At 38.4% G+C, this 20,942-nt stretch overlaps 1 protein-coding gene across 4 annotated transcripts in view; it reads left to right on the top strand.

The window, feature by feature from the left end:
• NTNG1 (netrin G1) overlaps positions 1-20,554 on the top strand; it is a 443,795-nt gene extending 423,241 nt beyond the window's left edge. For all 4 annotated transcript variants that reach the window (XM_021000249.2, XM_021000321.1, XM_021000241.1 and 1 more), the window contains one exon: positions 19,223-20,554. In XM_021000249.2, coding sequence (XP_020855908.1) covers positions 19,223-19,446 — 224 coding nt within the window. In that variant the 3' untranslated portion in view covers positions 19,447-20,554. The remainder of the gene's footprint in view (positions 1-19,222) is intronic.
• The last annotated feature ends 388 nt before the right edge of the window (positions 20,555-20,942 follow it).

Genomic DNA, 20,942 nt, shown 5'->3' with positions numbered 1-20,942 from the left:
TCCAGGGAATTCCCTGTACCAGTTAAATCATAGGCACAGTCTCAGTCATTTTTTATTTGCTTATAATATGAATTCTAATCCCCTCCCAACTGAAACTGCTCTTTCAACCCAATAACCAACAAGTATTTATTAAGTTCCTATTATGTGCCATACACTGTGTTAGGTTCAAGGTATACAAACACAAAAGTGAAATAGTCCTTGATCTCATTTCACTAGGGGGATTCCACATGTTAACTGAGAAGTAAACACAGGGTATATACAGAAGAAATACATAGTGATTTGGAAAGAAGGGAGGCACTAACCACTGGGGAGTACTGGAAAGGCCTTTTGAGGAAGGTAACACTTACAATTATTTTTGAAGGATGCTAAGAGTTCCAAGAGGCAGAGATAAAGGAGGGAGACTATTCCAGGCATAAGGAACAGTCTATGCAAAGTCATTAAGGTGGGAGGTAGAACATTGTGTAGGGGGAACAGCATGTTGGCCCCTTTCACTAGGGCATACAATCCCTAAGAGGGTCACCAAAATCATCAATACTCTCTTCATTGCTAAATCCAATGACTTTCTAGGTCCTGGTCCTACTTGACCACTTAGCAGCATTACACACTATTGACTACTCTTCTTTCTGTACAATCTATCTCCCTCGGGTTTTGTGACATTGTTTAGTCATGGTCCTTTGCTTCTTGTTGGAATCCTTTTTAATTTCCTTATAAGATCATTAGCCATTTCTCACCCACTATGGGTGGGCATGCCCCAAGGTTCTATTCTTTGTCCTTTTCTCTTCTCTCTCTTGGTGTTCTAACCAACTGTCACAGATTTAATCTTCATTTCTATGAAGATGGTTCCCAAATCTACATATTCAACCATTATATCTCTTCTGAAGAATTCTGAAGAATAGTCTTGTATCTCCAACTCTCTCCTAGATATCTCTAATTAGATGTTCCACAAGCATCTCAATTTTTCCCCAAAATACACCCTTCTTCCTAGCTTTCTTATTTCTGTCAACATTCTTGTAGTCACCAAAACTAGAAACCTCAGAGATCTACCTCAAACACCTGACCTCTCCTCTATTCTCATACCACAACCACTCTAGTCCAGGCCCTCATCACCTCTCACTTGCACTATTTCAATAGCCTCCTGTTTGGTCTTCCTGAATCTGATTTTCTTCAAGACAGTTACCAAATTAAAATTTATAAGGTATAGGACTGAGCATCTTAATCCTGTCCTCAAGTACCTTAATGGCTCCCTATTGCCTTTGAGATAAAATTCAGACTCTTTTGGTCTTTAAGGTCCTTCACAGTTTTCCTCTAATTTATCTTTCTGGACTGATTACACACTACTTAAGCCTCTTGCACATAAAGCTGTCCTACAGTTCTCCAAACATAGCATTCCATTTAGTTCTTTCGCATGGACTATCACCTATACCTGGAATGGTCTTTCTTACCTCTGCTTCTTAAAACCCTTAAATCATTTTTCAAATTTCAGCTCAAATTCCCACTTCCCTCAAGAGCCTTTCCCTGATTCTTCTAGTTCTTAAACTACCACCTTCCCAATCACAGTGTACATTTATATATGTGTGTGTATGTATATATACACATACATGTGCTGCATTTTCTTATCTGTAAACATGTTACCTCCATCCAGTAAGTAGAATATGTAATTTCCTTTAGGGCAGAGTCTGTCTCACTTTTGTCTTTATAACCATAATGCCTGGCACATTATATGTGCTGAATAAATGTGTGTTGATTGACTTTCAGGCATGAAGTTATAGGAACTTAAGTTGATGACAATAGGAATGGATGGGATAAATGGACTAAAAAAAAAGTGAATTCAGAGACTAATTTAATTGGGGATAGGGGATGACATTTGCTACCAAATAATAAGTTTTGAGTTTCCAAGGCCAAATGTATAGATGTAGCTTAATTCCTACTAAGAAGCATGACTACAATTCACAAAGCAATGGTGGTTTCTGGTTATGACTATGTATGTTACATGGCTGTGTTTATCCCAAGAATAACTAAAAGCACATAAAAATACGTCCCAGATCCACTCAATTATGCATTCTCTATTTAAGATACCATTATTAATATAAGTATGTCTTTTACTACTTACTATGATAAATGTATAAAATGATGAAAAACTTAGAGCAAGGTTTAAAGAAATGATATCTTGCAATAGTACATTGCCTTTTAAAATCCAATTTAAAGTTATTTTAAATTATTATCCATATTCTTTAATCCTACCTTGGTCTCCTATTTACTTCTTGGAGAACCTGTAACTTTATCTTTCAGTTCTTCAAGTATCAAAGAGCCCAGAGGTCCTTGGCCTATTCATGGGTTCCCAGAAAATAACATATAATTCTTTTCCTACTGCCACTTCAACTGACTGTCATAAGTGCCTCATATTGCTAGCCAATGTTTGGTTCTTTCCAACCAGCTAAGAAGATTTTTCTCTTCCTTCTGAGAAAAAAAAAATTGCCTTGCTATTCTTAGGAAAATCTAAAACGTTCTTTTTTTTCTATTGCTTCTTTTACTTTCTTCTTCAAGATCAGAAACAGAAAAGATGACGTAAAGTATGTACTACACAGATTTGCTCTCAGTCTATACAAAACCCCTGTGACTATCTCTTTTCCACCGATTAGAGAGTTGCCTTGACAACCAAGCTATGACTCCATGAACGCACTTCTCTTAGCTGATCTTTTGTAAAAGTTACTTTGCGTAAAATTAGTTAATATTAGCCTTGCAACTCAGCTCCTTCTAAACCTAAAGGCTTTTGTACTTTATTTTTCTCAACATTTTAAAGCACATATGAACAAAACAATATATTTTCAACTAGGTAGCTTCCTCAGTAGAGGACAGGGAGATGTATGAGTAAATCAAGCATTAATGAGCATTTATTAATCACATACTGTGCCTCCTAAGCAATAAGAATGAGATGGCCTCTCACCTCAAAGAATTTGTAACCCCGTCGAGGAGCGAATCACATGATATGAGAGATGTACTGCTGACATAGCTGCCATATAGATGACAGGATGACTGACAGGTAGGATGCTAGGATGTAGAATGCACCTGATGGAAGTTATTCTCCCCCACCTTTATCCCTACTCCAGTAACACGCACACACACACACACACACACACACACACACACACACACACACACACACCCCAGAGAGGAAATTATCAAAACAAGCCATTCCAGAGAAACATAAATGTTTATATGGGGAAAGAGAATCTGCCAGACCCACACAAGTGTCTTCAGTAAGTGAGGACGTCCCTCTCTCTTCTTTGACCAGAACCTTATACTTATAAAGAGTGACAGTGACCTCAGTTCAAGGACAGCATTCTGATATAGCCATTTGTCAGTGAAGCAACCAATAAGCATTTATTAAACACTTACTGTATATCAGGTGCTGGGGACAAAGAAGGGCAAAAACAAACTCCCTGCCTTCTAGGAGCTCACAAACTAAAGAGAGAGACTGCATGCAAACAACTGTGTACAAACAAGATGTATTCAATGTGAATGGGAGCTACTCTCAGAGAGAAAGCTCAAGCACTGGGTTGGGGAGGAGGGGAGTGGAGAGGACCAGAAAAGTCTCTTACATAGAAGTGTATTTGAGCTGAGTTTTGAAGGAAGCCAGAGAAGCCAGGAGGTGGAGACAAGAAGGAAGAGAATCCCAGGCATGGGAGACTTCCAGCAAAAAGTCATGGAGTCCAAAGATATCATGTTGTATATAAGGAACTGGAAGACATTTAATGTTGCTGGATTAGAGTGTTGTGGTTTCAAAGTGTGTTATAGGGATTGTGGACTCAAAGAATTTAGAGTCAGGCCACCCTTAATCTAAGTATAGGCATTTATTGGGAATGTCGCCTCCAGTGAGCTGAGTTCCAAAAGGAACAAGTAACTTAGTAAGACAACACGGGCAAATTTATATATGATGATGCTGATTACACAACAGAAATTATGAACAAAAAGTCAGGAGGGGTGGGTCAAAAGATTAGGTAATAGGGAAGGGTCCAGCCTTGGTGGACCTGCATATGCGATTACCCACAATGAATACACAGAAAATCCCTTTTTTGGGGGGGAGGAGGGCATGTATACATGATAATGATATTACAATAAGCCTCTCTACCTTATAAGCTTTCTCTAGGACAGTTCTTTACTATTACTATGCAGGTGCCTACTTAGAAGTCCCTTCTATTGTTTTGGGGTGCACATCCTGCTTGGGCATCCTGGTGGTGCTGCTTTCTGATTGGCTGGCTATTGTGGTCTTGTCTGAGATTAGATGGATGTGATTGTGGTTGAGTGCATGGATGTACCTGCTGTTTCTGTGGGAAATATAAGGAATGGGTCTGGAGGCAGTGTCTAGCTAGAGGCAGTGGCTGGGATCTCATCACATGGACACACCTGCAAGGGACAGAGCACCAGCCCTGGAGTCAGGAGGACCTGAGTTCAAATCCAGCCTCAGACACACAACACTTACTAGCTGTGTGACCCTGGGCAAGTCAATTAACCCTGATTGTCTCACCAAAAAGCAAAAAAAAAAAATGGACACATCTGCTGTTTCTGTGGGGAATATAAGAAATAGGTCTGAGGGCAGTGGCTAGCTAGAGGCAATGGCTGGCTCACCAAATAGACATGCCTGCTGTTTCTGTGAGAAATATGAGTTCATGGACACACCTGTTGTTCTGGTGAGTCAGTGAGGTATATATGGGGAAGTTACGATATTGAGCCAGAGGTAGGGGGAGAGTGCTGTAGCTAGGTAAGGGTAGTGGGCCTGCTGTTCAGTGGGGCCTGTGATTGAGTCTGGTGTGTGGTATGGTTAAAGCTAGATTGTGTGGTTAAACCAGGCCATGCCTACTGTTCAGTGGGCCCTATAAGGAATTGGGGCTGGGGGCAGCTTTATTAGGATTCCATCAAGAGCACATAGAAAGAAGTAGAGTATAAGATCAGAAAATTAGGAAGGGAGCATCTTTAAAAGCAAAAGAGAGGATTTTATATTTGATTCTAGAGGTAATTATGAGTTCCTATATTTTAAGTTCATTTTGACAAGTTAGTGGAGAATGGACTTGAGTAGAGAGAACCTTGAGGTAAAGAGAACAACTAGAAGACAATTACAATAGTCCAGGCCTGAGGTGGTCAGGGCCTCCACCTGGGTGGTAGTTGTCTGAGTAGAGAGATGCTATAAAGGTAGAATTACAAGACTTAGCAACATATTTGATACGTGGGGCAGCTTTAAGAAAGCAATCAAGGATAATACTGAGTTTGTGAGTTTGAGGAAGTAGGAAAATGATGGTACCCTCGAGAGTAATAGGGACATTAGAAGAGGGGAGTATTGAGGAGGAAACTTGCTCAAAGTACATGTTATTATTGAAAATTGGAGTGGATATTCCTTAGACTGTGAAAATGGGGAATCCAAAAGGTTGGAATTAACTTATCTCCTTCCAGTTTGTTTCTGTGAGTAAGTGTCTCTCCTGCAGAGCCACCCCATTTGGGTCTAGGTCCAGGGAGGAAAAGGTCATCTCTGAGTTTTACAAGAAAGAAGGATCTTGGTCCTAAACCCCATTTGCTTCTTTCTTGACTAACCAGGGTGAACTGGGGAACCAATTTCAGTTATTCATACTGAGAGGGGGTGTCACTTAGAATGAAAATTGGCACCAAACTAGGTTGGTTTTGCATTTAGCTCTGAGATACCACCTATGAAATATGAATTGTGTTCCTGTGAATTATATTGCATTATGAATGCTACATCTTGAAGTGGATGTTAATAACCTGGAGAGTAGACCAAGGAAGTCAATGTGACATGTGAAGATCATTTGAAAGAAAAAGAGGAAGAGAAGACTTAAGAGTGTACTTGTCTGCAAGTATTTGGAGGATTGTAAAATGGAGGAGGGAGTGAGTTATTCTGCTTGGCCCACAAGAGCAGAACTAAGAGTCGTAGGTGGGTGTTACAGAGGGGTAAACTGAGGCTCAATGTCAGGCAACAGCAAAATCATCTGGAGCTATGCAAAACTGATCAAAATGGGCTGGCCCTAGAGGCAGTGGGTTTTCCCTCGAATGTATTCAAGTAAAGGCTGGATCACCAATTGTGAGGAATGTTACAGAGAAGATTCTTATTCCTTTATTGACTGGATCAGGTGGTTGTTGGAGTCCCTTCCAACTCTATTATCTGTGTCATCAGTATTTTACCTGAGGAAGAAGCAAGCACAGTCTCTATAACCCAGTTTATCATCAAGGACTGAGTGATCTGATAAAAGTGGCTTGGGATTCAGGGCAGAGACTATTACTGGATATCTACTGTCACTCTTATTTTCCTGTGTTAACTACACCTAGCGTTCTTTAGATTGACAGGACTTCTTAAACTTTTTCCATTCCAGACCCCTCATCAACTCCTCTTTGGTTTTGGCAGCGTTAGTTGGCATTGTATGGCCTGAGAGCACGCACAGTGCAAAGTACACATGCTTTGTGTTCAGAATCAAAGTTGCAGTGAAGTTGTGTGATGCAACACAGGTTGGCACTGCCAGAAACACCTCAGATCCATTACACATTTAATTTTTAATTAATTTTTGGTCGTTGTGTGTTCAGAAAAATTTTACTGTGGCCAAATTTTTCATGGCCTCACATGGGGTCATGACCCATGGTTTAAGAAGTGCTGGGAATTATTCTCATTCTCATTTATATTTCTTAATGGTGGGAGAAGAGAGGAGAGATAAACAATACATTTAATTTGGCATCAGGCATCCCCTGACTGATATTGTCAGTATTTTTTTTCATTATCTTGCCTTTTTTTTTTTTACTTTTTTCTCTCACCTTGAAGGTATTGACATCAATATAATTTGCCTTGAAACTGGAATTACCAGGGAAATAATTTTGTTTCATCCTGACATTATAAAAGCACCTCCAAAGACTTGGTTTGACATTGTTGGGAGATAGTTAGAAGGATACTGAGGCCCACTGAAGGCAAGAGTGAATTAGAATAGATTATTGGGATTAAAAAAAAAGAAAAAAGTTACTGCTGAGTTCTATAGCTATTTTTCATACTTAAATTTTAAAAATCCTAAGAGGGCTTAGACCATATTTAGAGCTACTCCTGCCAAGCATATTTAAGAAAAAATTAAGTCTCTAAGGAAATATTCGGCTGTAGCTTGAAAAGGAGGAATGAGGAAATTAAATTTTCACTCAAAATACTTTTAAGCATTGCAATATGAGACTTTCTTTCACAGAGAACAAACAATAACCACATATGAAGTAATAATATAGGTATCTCCTTTCAAGCATACACACCCCTCTCCATTTTTCAGTGCTAGAGATCAGGAACTGGATGCTTGGAATACCACTACCCAATATTAGTGGGATTTGGGGGAGGTTTTTCTTCATCATTAGCATATGCTGATATGGAGGATCCTTTCAACTCAATTTAGAAAGCATTTAACAAGTGCATAGTTTTTACTAGGTAGTGGGAATACAAAGAAGAAAGATGGTAAAGTATTTACTCTTGAATTTACATTCTACCAAGGATGGAAAACACACTTGGGAAACTGGAAGAGGGACAAAGTAATATGAAACTAAAAATCTCTGTATTTGTACCTTTACTTGTCTACAATTAAGGCCCATGTGTCAAACTGCCTATGGGACATCTCCACTTGGGTATCCCATTACAACACAGAAATACGTGTGTGTGTGTTTGCATGTGTGTGTGTATACACACACAAATGCATATATATTTGTGATCTAAATATCATTAACAACATGAGCTCTATAGGATATTATGCAAAGGAAAGGTATATTATTAAAGGGGAGAGATCAGGGGAAGAGAATAAGCATTTTTATAGTGCCTACTATATACCAGAAACTGTGCTAAGTGCTTTACAAATATTTATTCATTAGATACTCACAACAACCCTATGAGGTAGGGGCTATTATTATCCTTATTTTACATATGAAAAAAATTAGTCTGAGAAGTTATGGACTTGCCCAAGGTCACTCCAACAGTAAATAGCTAAAGCAGGTTTCCTGAATCTAAGTCTAACACTCAAGCCACTATACCCTCTAGCTGTCAAGAGGAAGTTCTTGGTAGAGGTATGACAATAAGTGACCTATAGGTCAGAATATACCTCAAGTTCAAGATGAATCAGCAAGAAGAAAAGATTCTAAGGGAGAAAAAATGCCAAGGGGGTCAAGTTTTCCTTTGGGTTTCTAATCTCTTTGATCTGTGGCCTCTTAACCTAAGTTCAAGTCCAGCCTCAGACACTAGCTGGGTAACTCTAGGCCAGTCACTTAACCAGCCAGTATGCATTAGAGGTGGGACTTGAAAGTAGGTCATCCTGATTCTGAAGCTGACTCCCTCTCCTTCCTCCCCTCCCCCTCTTCTTGTTCCTTCTCTCTCCCCAAAATATAAATACATCTGTGTACAAATATATACATATATGTATACACATACACACATGTATATATGAATATGTATGTTTAGCCTGGACATGCTATTTCATCACCATAAGAACACAAGTGTTTGCATATACCTAGTATATACCTAAAGGCAACCAAAGCCTGAAATTAGTGTATTTCAACTGTACATTTTAGAAGACTCTTCTCATGACTTCCCATTGAAAGTAAGGTGTGATTGATAGGAAACTGACATTATTTAGTCAGGCCTCAGCAGAGTTAGGAGTGAGAACAATTTGGATCATTTGTGGGTTTTCTGAAGCAGTTTACGCTACACCAAAATGGATAATATAATTGGTTTTTAAAATAGAAAAAAAAGGTATATTGATAACATGCAGTTCTTTAATAAGATGGCAAAATAGGGTGATATTATTGCTTAAAATAACAGCCCTGTTATTATCTCAGTAGATGATAACTTCATTGGTTCCAGTATATCCTGCACATGATGTTGTGCTTGAGCGTACCTTCCTTTAAACTCCACCCTTCACCATTTTAACGGTTATGATGCTCACTCATTTTTCAGTCATGTCCAACTGTTCGTGAGCCTATTTGGAGTTTTCTTGGCAAAGATATTGCAGTGGTTCAACATTTCCTTCTCTGGCTCATTTTACCGATGAGGAACTGAGGCAAACAGGATTAAGTGATGTCCCCAGGGTCATACAACTAGTATGTGTCTGAGTCCATATTTGAATTCATGAAGATAAATCTTCTTAATTCCAAACCAGTGCTCTATCCACTATGCCACCTAGCTGCCCATTTTAACAGTAAGCATTAGAAAAAAGAAGCAAGAAAGCAATGTTGTCTAACATTTAACTTCAAAGAATGCTGTTTTTCACAGAATTGGATAAGAAACTAGTGATTTCTCAGAAAGGGTTTTTGTGAGCATCTCATCTGGGAAAATCTTGCCCTGAACATGATTTTAATACAATATTAATGATTGCTTTTGAGAAAAAACTCACCCATTTTTGTATGGTGGCTTTTCAAAGCACACTAATTCTCCTTCCACATTTGTAGGCTTTTGCTTTTTTTTTTAGGTCTGTGAAAACTAAGAACTTTCTGCAGCTTTTAGTCAGTGATGCTCATCCCAACCTTGAAGTCATCTGACTACACCTTGCCTTTGGTTGGAATACCTGAGCTTTGCTGAAGGATGCTTGGATATTTTGAATGATGTTTCCACTGAATGGTCAAGAGGAAGTATCATTCCTTAATTGCGCCATTGGAGAGTCATTGATAATAGAGAAATCAGAATATGATAACTGTTCTCTGGGATTAAGCTCTGTTATATTGCATTTCCCATTGTATCTGACAGCCCAACTGGCAGCTTCTATCTTTCTCATCAGCTCAATTCCTTAATCTGTTTGATTTATGTTCATTACATAGAAATCAAAAAAGTGTCATCCCATGACATGGAATTGCCTTTCACTGAAAGCTTTACACCCTACTAAGGCCCACCCCTTCACCTGCACAAACGATCCCATTATATCCTGTCTCTTCAACAGATTCTCCCAATTTTGTCATCCCCACTCGATAACTTATTTTTGATCTCTCCCTGTCTACTGATTCCTTCCCTACTGTGTACAAACATGCCCATGTCACCCCAGCCCACCCCCCCCCAAAAAAAACCCTCTCAATCCTTTCATCCATGCTATCATTTTACATCTCTTATGCCCTTTGTGGCTAAATTCCTTGAAAAAGCTCTCTACAATAGATGCCTCCACTTCTCTGCTTTTAATCACTTCTTAACCCGTTATAATCTGGCTTTTGACTTCATCACTCCACCAAAGGTGATATTTCCAAAGTTACTAATGATTTCTTAGTTGTCAAATCCAATGGCTTTTTTCTCAATCCTCATTCTCCATGACCTCTCTGCAGCTTTTGGCACTGTTGATTACTCTGTCCTCCTTGATACTCTCTCCTCTCTAGGGTTTTTGGGACACCACTCTTTCCTCATAGCTATCACATCACTCCTTCTTAGTCTCTCTTGATGGATCTTCAATGAGATCACACCCTCTAACTGAAGGTGTTCCACAAGGTTTTGTCCTAGGCCCTCTTTTTTTCTCTCTACAAGACTTCATTTGTCATCTCATCAGCTCCCATACATTTAATTACCATCTCTATGCTAATGATTTTTAAATCTAATTATCCTGCCCTAACCTATCTGCTGACTTCTAATCATGGATTTACAACTGTCTTTCAGATATCTCAAACTGGATGTCTTACAGACATTTTTAAACAAAACATGTCCAAAACAGAACTCATTGTCTTTCTCCTTAAATCTCTCTCCCTTCCTAACTTCCCTATTACTATCAAAGTCACAACAGCCTCTCAATCACTCAAGTTCCCAACCTAGGTGTCATCCTCTACTCTTCCCTATTTTGTTGATTTCACCTTTGCAACATCTCTCTAATACTTCTTCTCTCTTCTGATACTACCACCACCCTGGTTTAGGTCCTCATCATCTCATACCTGGATTGTTGCAATAGCCTGCCTCAAGTCTCTCCTCACTCCGTCCATTCATCCACCAAAGTGATTTTTCAGAAGCACAGGTCTGACCATCTCACATCACACTTCCCTCTGCAATCAATAAGCTCCAGTGTCTCTGTTGAGGTTTAGATGTTAGGACTGCTGGGACCCCAAAATCACAACACATGGGCCCTGCCCAAATGAATTTTACCCAAGCCTTCTTTCAGCCAAAGACAAGGTTTATTAGAACATCCACCATATTGGCCAGACTCTTTAGGAATCTGAACATTTGTGAGCTATTATAAGATTATAAGAATCTGAGCACCTTAATGGAGACAAGATAGAACTTATATACAGAAAGTCTGTGGGAGGGATCCAGAAGTGGCCAAGTAGTCTGGGGCACCTGGAAGAGGGGTTTAAAGAGGATCTGGATGGGAGGGGCCAGTAAGCTGGGGTGAACAGAACACCTGGGACCTGAAACAAGGGAGAATGGATTCTAGATAGGATTAAGTGTGGGAAGTAGCCAGTGGCCATCTGGAGGTAATAGACAATGAAGGACTAGGTAACAGAATTGGGAGATTGGGTATAGGTGATAATGAAAGACCAGTTGATAAGATTATAGCCTCAGGCAAATGCCAAAGATTTGGCCACCTGGAAAAGTCCAGGGTTTTTCTTTTTGGGGCTCTAGATCCCATCCTTATCATAGGAACTGTCTTTTGTCACTTTCTGTATCCCCAGCACTTAGCACAGTACCAGTCATATAGTAGACACTTAATTTTATTGACTGACTGACAGATTTGAACATAGTTCTTACTGACTCCAAGACTCATGCCCTAGCCATTATACCACAATGTCTCCTTATGTATGTGTTTATACATATACATATATAATATTATATATGTGTGTTGTATAAATATAAATATATATACAAAACACATATATAAATACATACATACATACATACATACATACATACATACACACAAATGTATTCATATATGTATTTTGGCCCTGACCTAATATTTCATTAGTAATGGGAACTCTCTGGGTATGGAAGCTCCTTCTATCAACCTAGATTTTTGACTCTTCTGTAATTTATCATTTTAGGGAGTAGTCTAAGAAGCTGAGAGTTTAAGTGACTTGTCCTGTGTTACACAGATTAGGTGTGTTAGAGACAGGCTAAGCCACAATTCCCTTTGATACTAAAACAATAATAATATTAATAAAAGCTGACATTTATAAACGTCTTTGGGGTTTACAAGGTGCTTTATGTACATTACATCTTATTTGATCTTTACAACTATCCTGTTGTAAATAAAGCAAGTACTTTATTGTTATTCCCATTTTATAGATAAGGAAGGAAAGTTCAGATAAGTCAAATGACTTGACTTGAATATAGGTTCCTTGAGGACAAGATTTGTCTTATTTTTGTACTTATATCCCTAGCATCTAGAATAGTACTTGGCACAAAGCAGTGCTGAATTAATAAGTGTTTATTAGTCAGTCAATTCATTGATTGACCATACAGCAAATCAATGACCAAAATGGAATTTTGATCCCAGTCTTCCTGACTTCAAATCCATCGTTCTTTCTATATGTGTATAGAAATATGAATAGTTCCCTGTATTCTAGCCCACCCTACCAATTTCCACTTTACTATCACTGTTTAGAGAATATTTCATCCAATAACTAAGAGAATGCACATTGAAGATGGGTATGAATGTCACTTTCCTGAGAAAGTATATGCCCTAAGGCATTATGATGTTATACTCAGTTTGAATGCATTTAACATTCAGATACTTCTTATACCATCCAAAACATACATATTCTGCAGATCCCAAGTGCACAGATCACATATACACATCAGGTTGGCTGTTGAGTTTTTGTTTGCAATCTCTATTCTATATGGGGATGTTGTCAGGAAGGTGTACTTTATTTTCTGCTTTCTAATTTAGGCATCTCAAATTGGGCACATAGGAAAAGGCAGTATTTAACTCATTAGTTTGAAGGAAATGAGTCTACCCACCTAACCTACCTACTATGAGCTTCCTTTTTAAGAAAGGATTTTAGGAGAATTTTAGGTAATTTTTTGTGGTTATCTTGTGCTTTAAACTTTTTAAAAGAACTTTTGATATAACTTCTTTTATTTGATCTTCATAATGAATGCCCCTATGAGGAAATCTCAAGGGCATATTTTATTTATTATCCTCATTCTATAGATAGATGAAAATATTTGAGGCACAGTGAAATCAAGTGACTTGACCAATGTCACACAGCTAATTGGCAAAGCCAGGGCCAGATCCTAAGGCAGGCATATGAGACACTCTTTAAGACCTACTTGGCCAACTGAGATTAAGCAAGAAATGTAAAAATCATCCAGTCAGTAGGTTCGCTAACTTTTTTGTGCCTTGTAAATTTATAAACCTCATCAATGAAAAATGCACATAGAAATCATAGAATGTTGAAGATGGGCCTAAGTTTAAAAGTCATCCATTTAGTCTAAATTCTATTATAGATAAAGAAACTGAAGTCTAGACACACTTTTCATTGATTACTTTGAATTTCCATAGACTAAGAAAAGGAAGTGAGATTTTTCCTCTATATACAATATCAGCATTTTTCAGTTTTTGTAGTCCATTGATAGTACTAGCCATCAATGACACCATCATCTTTTCAGTCTTCTAGACTCATAAACCTGATTTCATTCATTGATTCATCACCTAATCGGTGGCCAAATCTTATTGATTCTTACTACAGTATTTTTCATATTCACCCAACCCTACAATCACATTCTTTTATGTACTAACTTCACCAGCTTACACCCTTATTTTTGAAACATTATCTTTTCTCTTTTATCTACTTCTGGCCTATTCTTTTTTTTTCCCCCAAACCTGTGATGTCATTGTTTTAAAGAACTCCTAGTAAGAGAACTTCCTCTAGGAGAACAGATTAGCAACTGTTCTGCACCTTATATTTTTCAAGGATTTCCTAGGGCATTGAGGGGTTAAGTGGGTGGTTTGCCCAGAGTAACACAGTCATTACATGTTAGGGGTGGCACCTAACCTGAACTTTGAGGCCCATTTTTTTTCTGTCTCTTCTCATTATGGCTATACATACACACACACACACACATACACACATATGTATATATATATATATATATATCATATCATGTCATATCATATCATATCATTCCCCTGTTTAAAAAAAAGCTGCAGCAATTCTGTTATCCCTTTGGCCAACTCCTCAGCCTGGATGAAGAAAAAAGTAACTGACATTCATACATCACTTAAGAATTGCAAAGTTCTTCACATGCATTATTTCATTTGATCCCCTCAGTGTGAGACAGATACTACAAGTATTGTTATCCCCAACTTACAGTGGAAGAATTTGAAGCCAAGAGGTTAAGGGACTGGAGTAAGGTCATCCAGCTAGGTTGTGTCTGAGATCAGATTCCAGCCCAGGTTATACTGTCTATAAGCCTAGCACTCTATCCACTATGCAATGGTGCCCCCTAAAGTTCTGCCATTCAAGGTCCAGTCAAGTCAACAAGCATTTATTATGCACTTACTACGTGTCAGGCACTTTGCCAAGGCCTTGGGATACAAAGAAATGAAGAAAAAAAGAAGTAGCCTCTGATCTCAAGGAGCTCACTCTCTAGTCAAAGAGATAACATACATACAAAAAAAAGATATATATAGATTATATTGAGCATAATCTCAGAGAGAAGACACTAAGATTAAGGAAGACTTGGAAAGGCATCTTGTAGAAGGTAAGGCTTTAGCTGGGACTTGAAGGAAACCAGAAAAGCCAGGTCCTCCGTTAATCAGGATATCTGCTTCCCAAACACTTCAAACTTATCCCCTCAACCCCACATTATCTCTATGGTAGTCAAACCAGTATGCTCATTACCCAGCCATACACTGCCCTTTCCCAACAAAATGCAGCCTTCTCTATCAATATATGCCTATCACCTCCTTCCAGACCCAGATCAAAATTACCTTCCAAGAAAAAAAAAATTACCTTCCAAGAAGCTTTCTTTGATCTGTATACCCTCAGCAATTCCATATTCAATTCCATTTCTCCCATTGCTTTATTACTTCTCTGTCTGATGTCAGCTTTTGTCTGATGTTGTGTCCTCCCACCTAGACTGCAGATTTTGTGAAAGCAGAGATGCTATCTTTTATGTCTTGTTTTATATCCAGAGCAGGTGTATAGTTCCACAACCAGAAGAAAGGCTTGAAAAATGCTTGTCAGTCAAGTAGCTAACTCATTCAACCAGAAAAATTCAGTGTTTAAAGAGACTGTGGAGAGAGGAATGAAACTGAAGGAATGAAGAAGACATTGTGCTAGGATTAGCTAAGGTTCTTTCAGCAGCATTAAAGTTCTCTAATTACAAGAGGGCTGGTCACCTGGGTTTACACTGCATCTAGATAAGAAGGAATGTACTCCCTTTGGGAGAAGAAAGGTTATGTGTTCTGTAGAGCAAAGGTGTCCGACTCAAGGCCTCCTGGACACTCATGTCTGCAAAACTCCTGAGTACCACCCAGACCAGATTAAAATGTAATTGGGAAATGTTGAACAACATACAAACATAAAATACAACATAGATAATGCTAATTTGTGGTTTTCCAAGTCAATGTGTGGCCTACAGGGATCTATTTCTCAAGTTTGACATCACTGCTATAGAGAATGCTAGAGTTCAGTAGAAATGAGATGCATTCTGTGGTGCATGAATGAAATCCCAATTGCCAGAGGAGACTGAGGCTGGCAGATCACTTGGGTTCAGGAGTTCTGAACTGTGGTGGGTTAGACCCAACCGGGTATCTGCACTAGGTCTGGGAACCAGTGTGGTAAGACCCAGGGAGCAAGGAGTCACCAAGCTACCTAAGGAGGAGTGAACTTTCCCAAATGGGAAAAGGAGTAGGTCAAAGCTCCCATGTTAATCAGAAGGGGGATCAGGCCCCTGAGTGGCAGCTACACTTCCAGCCTGGGCAAGACAATAGACCCAATATAAAAAATATATACTAATAATTCTTGCTTTGTTTTTCTTTTTTAATTAACCAATTAGTTACCGCTTTTTTAAGTTCCTATTACATATCAAACACTGGGGATACAAAGACAAAAGCCAAAACATCCCAGCCCTCCAGGAGTTTTCCTTCTGATGTGGGACACAGCATGTACATATGTCTAAATATGTGGATAATTTGTACAAAATGAATATGAGACAGTTTTGGGAAGGAGTAAAGTAGTACCTGGAGAAATCAGGAAAGACTTCCTGAAAATGTTGTTTGAACTCAGAGCTTAAATATCACATCATCAACATTTCTCTATAGAAACAACAGAAAAGAGGATTGCATATGAAACTGTTTTTTAAGTATGTATTAAATTTAAAACAGTAGTAACAAAACTTCCTTGATGTCAATGTCCCTACCTGCTTCTGGATATATATTTTTTTTAAATATTCCATTAATGTTCTTTTCTTCTTTTTTTTAAATCTCTATCACTACTCACCGATCACTCTGACCTCAAAGAAGCCCTCCCACATAACAAATATGTGTAATGAAGCAAAACAAATCCATACATTGACCATGTCTGAAAACGTATGTTTCTTTCTACACTTCTAGTCTAGCATACCTCTTTTAAGAAGTGAAAAGCATTCTCATATGCATTTTGTACAGGAAAAAAAAATTACCCCTCTGCCTCCAAACCTCCTAAGAGATGATGCAACTTGAGGCATCTTTTTAGGCATATTATTTTACTCAATTTGGCATAACTATCAAGTTAACTGATCATGGGTACTTTTTAATATTAAAAAAGTCATTGAATTTTAACTTTTATCATCAGTATTGAAAGACTTGGGGAAAATAATTCTGGTAAAAAGCTAATTAATATTCAGGACAAAATGAGAAGAAAGGGACTGATTTTTAAAAGGAGACATTTAATTAACTATTGATTTGTACTCAATTACTCAAGGCCAGCAATTATCAATATTGATGGAACAAATATTTCACCGCCACTGTTGCCCAAATAAAAGGGAATGTCTTCCTCAGGGATCTGTTCCCTTAAAGAATAAACACCGAACATTTTATCTTTAAATTCTGGCACCTAATGTCTGATTTGATTATCCTGGGTTGCACCACGCAGATAAATATATTCTGACATATCACAAAAAGCAAACTACTGAATGCTGAGCTGGATGTCATTTTTAAAAAATACATCATGACTTTAACCCCTCTAAGCAGTTGGTAAAGGGATCCACGTTTATTGTTTCTCCAGCCAGATGTGAATTCCAAAATGCATAAATGTACCTCATGAGCTAGTATAATCTATGTTCTGTATTCATAATCTCAAAGCAGCCAAAAAGGGGAACTGAAGTTAATAATAAGGACTGCCATTGCAACGTGGCCACAGAGGTGCATATTCGAATTTGGAAATCATGTGTTATATCAGAATTTCAGAAGTTCCATTTTGAGGACCCATTAATAGTCTATGTTGACATTTATAGATTACTGAGTGTGGGTGTATTTCAGAATTATGCCAATGAGTTATAAAACTACTTTTAAAACTAGGGAGGAATTGTTGAGAGAGGCAATAAGATGGAAAGCTGCTTATTGGTCACTTTGTATTAACTATGTGGCTAGGCACAGGCATCATTTCTCAAGCTCATTTGCCCACACAGAGTAAGCAGGAGTTAGTGTGGGAAGAAGCTGTTTTCCTTTTTTTTTTTTTAAGATGACATATTGTTGAAAGGAACATGATTTATGAACACTTCAAGGTCATGTGTCATCATATCTTGGGAGGTAATGATGGGGGGGAGGTTTTTTTTTTCTTTTCCTCCTTTTTCTGTTTTGGCTTGTGTTTTTTAAAGTACTCCAGTCTCAGTGGATCTTGCACATTCTCCGCAATGCCCTCTTTCCCTCTCTCTCTTCAGCTGTCCTTTGTATTTTTCTTTTTTTCCCTGCATCTTTCTCTGCATCACTCTCTGTATTTCTTATAGTATCTATTTCTCACCTCTCTCCTCTTCCCTCATCTTCTTCCTCCCTTCATAACTCTCTCTGTCTCTCTCTCTCAATGAAATTGAATAGATAGATGGAAGGCTAGATAGATAGATAGATAGACAGATAGATAGATAGATAGATCTGTCCTCTTAGGGAATTGATCCAAGAGATTTGTGAAATAATTTTTTAAAAAATTGTGTTTTCTAAAAAGTTACTTGCTCTGATCTGCCTCCCACTTTCTACTCCCCCTTCCACATAGTCCACCTCCTACATGTTAAATGCTTAAGCAGCATATGTTGTTTTGAAGTATTCTTGACTTTTCCTATTTCTTATTGTTTTCATTTCCCTGGATCCCTATTTAATATTCTGCTTAATCAGTGGAACCTTGATTATCTAAAAGAATTGGAGACTTAGAATTAATGAGGATAACCAGAATATCAGAACGATGAGGAGTCTTGAGATGGGAAAAGATGCTTGATGAAGGGCATGACCAAAATTCAGATCCCCTGTATCATTTTGCTGATTTATTAAAAGTGATTCTATTAATTGATTGAAATAGCAAGATCTAGATAATCAGGATTTTTGCTGTAAGCATATTACAGAAATGTAGAATCAAGGTAACCTTGAATTCCACTTCTTATATTTACAAGGCAATAAAAGTCCTAATGGATTGTCATGGACAAATGTGAATGTTCTTTCTGAGGCTCCTTCAATTAAATATACTTTATGTCTTTCGATCTGGATTTAAAGACAATGTTAACACCCACTTTGGTTGCATGCTAGCTCTACCATACCATTTCCCCTCCATACTTTTTGTTTCTATTATGACACATACATATACACGTGCATGCCAATCAGTAAAACCCGATGAAGGGAGTGTGAGTCATTACCTACAGACGCTTAATTGTTCTAGCAATGCTACTTTGCATTTCTTTTTTCCCATTCATTTGACTCAAGCACTCTACTGTCTTAGAGCAGAAGCTTCTTGGAAAAATCAGGCATTCATCAAAGTTTCTAGCCTCATGAAGAGAAGACACTGCCCAACAATTTAATGCAAATATTAAATTATTTTGCATTGTGCAGCCTGAAATGGACAAGGATATTCTCCAAGATTGTATCCCTCCCCTCAAAAAAGATCTATATAAAAAAAAAAATAGCTAATCTGATCAAAAGTAGCAAACCTCAATTGTTTGGAAACTCAAATCACATTCTTTGTATGTTAGGTGTGAGAGGAAGGGGATAGAAAAGGAAATCAATAGACTGGGGGCTTTCCATGCCAGATGAACTTAAGTTGATTTTGGTTTTTTCCCATTTTGCAGCCAATGTGTGTGACAATGAATTCCTGCACTGCCAGAATGGAGGGACGTGTCACAACAACGTGAAGTGCCAGTGCCCAGCCGGCTACACTGGCATCCTGTGCGAGAAGCTGCGGTGTGAGGAGGCTGGAAGCTGCAGCTCAGACTCTGGCCACGGGGCAAGGGCACAGGGCTCTCTCACTCTGCTTGTGGCTCTGCTAGGAATAACTGGCCCACGCCTCTTTTAGGCTCAGTATACTCTATGGCCTCCAGTTCAGCCTACTGATGGGACTATACCATGGGGAAGCTAAACTAACCCAAGCTTTTGCTACTAACATAGAAAAATACACACACACATGTTGAAAAACAAAACCAACTAAGAAGGCCTAACTGAACTAAGCCATATTAATCAATCGTGGACAGCAATTCCGAGTCAAGACTGTTAATTTCTGACTCCAGACAAGTTGGCAGCTGCTGATATTATTACTGCAAATCACAACGCCAGCTGCAGGACTTACTGTGGATTGAAGGGGCTGTAAAAAGCCCTCCCCATTCTCACCCCAAAACAGGGGGGAAAAAAATAAAAAATAAAAACCAACAACCTAGAAACACACACACACACACACAAACATTTATGCCTCTAATCTGGTGCGCTCTCTTGTACCTCTCTGCCCAGTGTGTGGACCAACCAAATAGAAGCATTCTTTGCTGTCAGTGCATTGTGGGTGTAAGGAAATCTGGTCAAAGCTGCCATATTGGCCTGCTTCAGTCCCTGAGTCCCTCCCAATCTGTGCTATAGTGACCGTTGCTCTGTAAGTAACCCTTGCTGGTTGAAAGACTTCTTTGTCTGATGTTAGTGATGCACATGTGTTACAGCCCCTTCCAAAAATATCTCAAGACAGTCATATCTTGTGTATCTCAGTAGCACTACATCACTCCAGTGCTGGTGTACGCCTATTGTACAAGAGTGGCTATAAGGGAAAAGAAAAAAGAAAAAAAAAAGAAGTGTATCTATCCTTTTGTATTCAAAGGAAGTTATTTTTCTTGAAATAATGTACAATGTCGATTTTTTTGTATTATTGCCAATTTGTGTTACAAGACAATCTGTTAATGTATTTGATTCTAATCAGATAAGAAGACAGTTATATTTTCTTTGTCCTTTTTTCTTTCAGTTTTGTTTTGTTTTGTTTTGTTTAATTGTGCAGAGATCCCTCTGTATGAGCAACGTGCTGGCATCAAAGAATATCAGTTTACATATATAAAAAGTGTAATAAGATTCCACCAAAGGACATTCTAAATGTTTTCTTGTTGCTTTAATCTGGAAGATTTAAAGAATAAAAATTCCTGCATAAATGATATCAGGAATTGGTATTGCCATTTCTTAAGACAAAGAGAAGCCTTCGTTTGGCAGATCCACAATCATTTTTACTATTTGTGATGTGGACTGAACATACATTCAGCAGCTGAATTTAGGACTCAGCAAGAAGGATCATCGTTCTTTGTCTTGGACAGCGTCGGCAAAATACGGGATCATTTCCACTTGAGAAAATTGTAAAAACAAATGAAAAAAATTCTAAGGCTCTGCCAAGATTACATAAAAGCTTTTTGGCAGCACCTTAGAGGGACTTTTGTTAAAGCCATGTGACTTCCCCAGATTGACAATGACACATGATTATATGGGATGGTGAACTACGAGACTCTTTCAATGCAATGTTTGCACTGACTGCCCATAAGCGGCAACCTG

Source organism: Phascolarctos cinereus, unplaced genomic scaffold (assembly GCF_003287225.1).
Source record: "Phascolarctos cinereus isolate Bilbo 61053 unplaced genomic scaffold, phaCin_HiC Scaffold_5;HRSCAF=322, whole genome shotgun sequence".
Classification (NCBI taxonomy): domain Eukaryota; kingdom Metazoa; phylum Chordata; class Mammalia; order Diprotodontia; family Phascolarctidae; genus Phascolarctos; species Phascolarctos cinereus.
The sequence above is the reverse complement of the archived record's forward strand: the minus strand, read 5'-3'. Positions and strand labels throughout refer to the sequence as shown.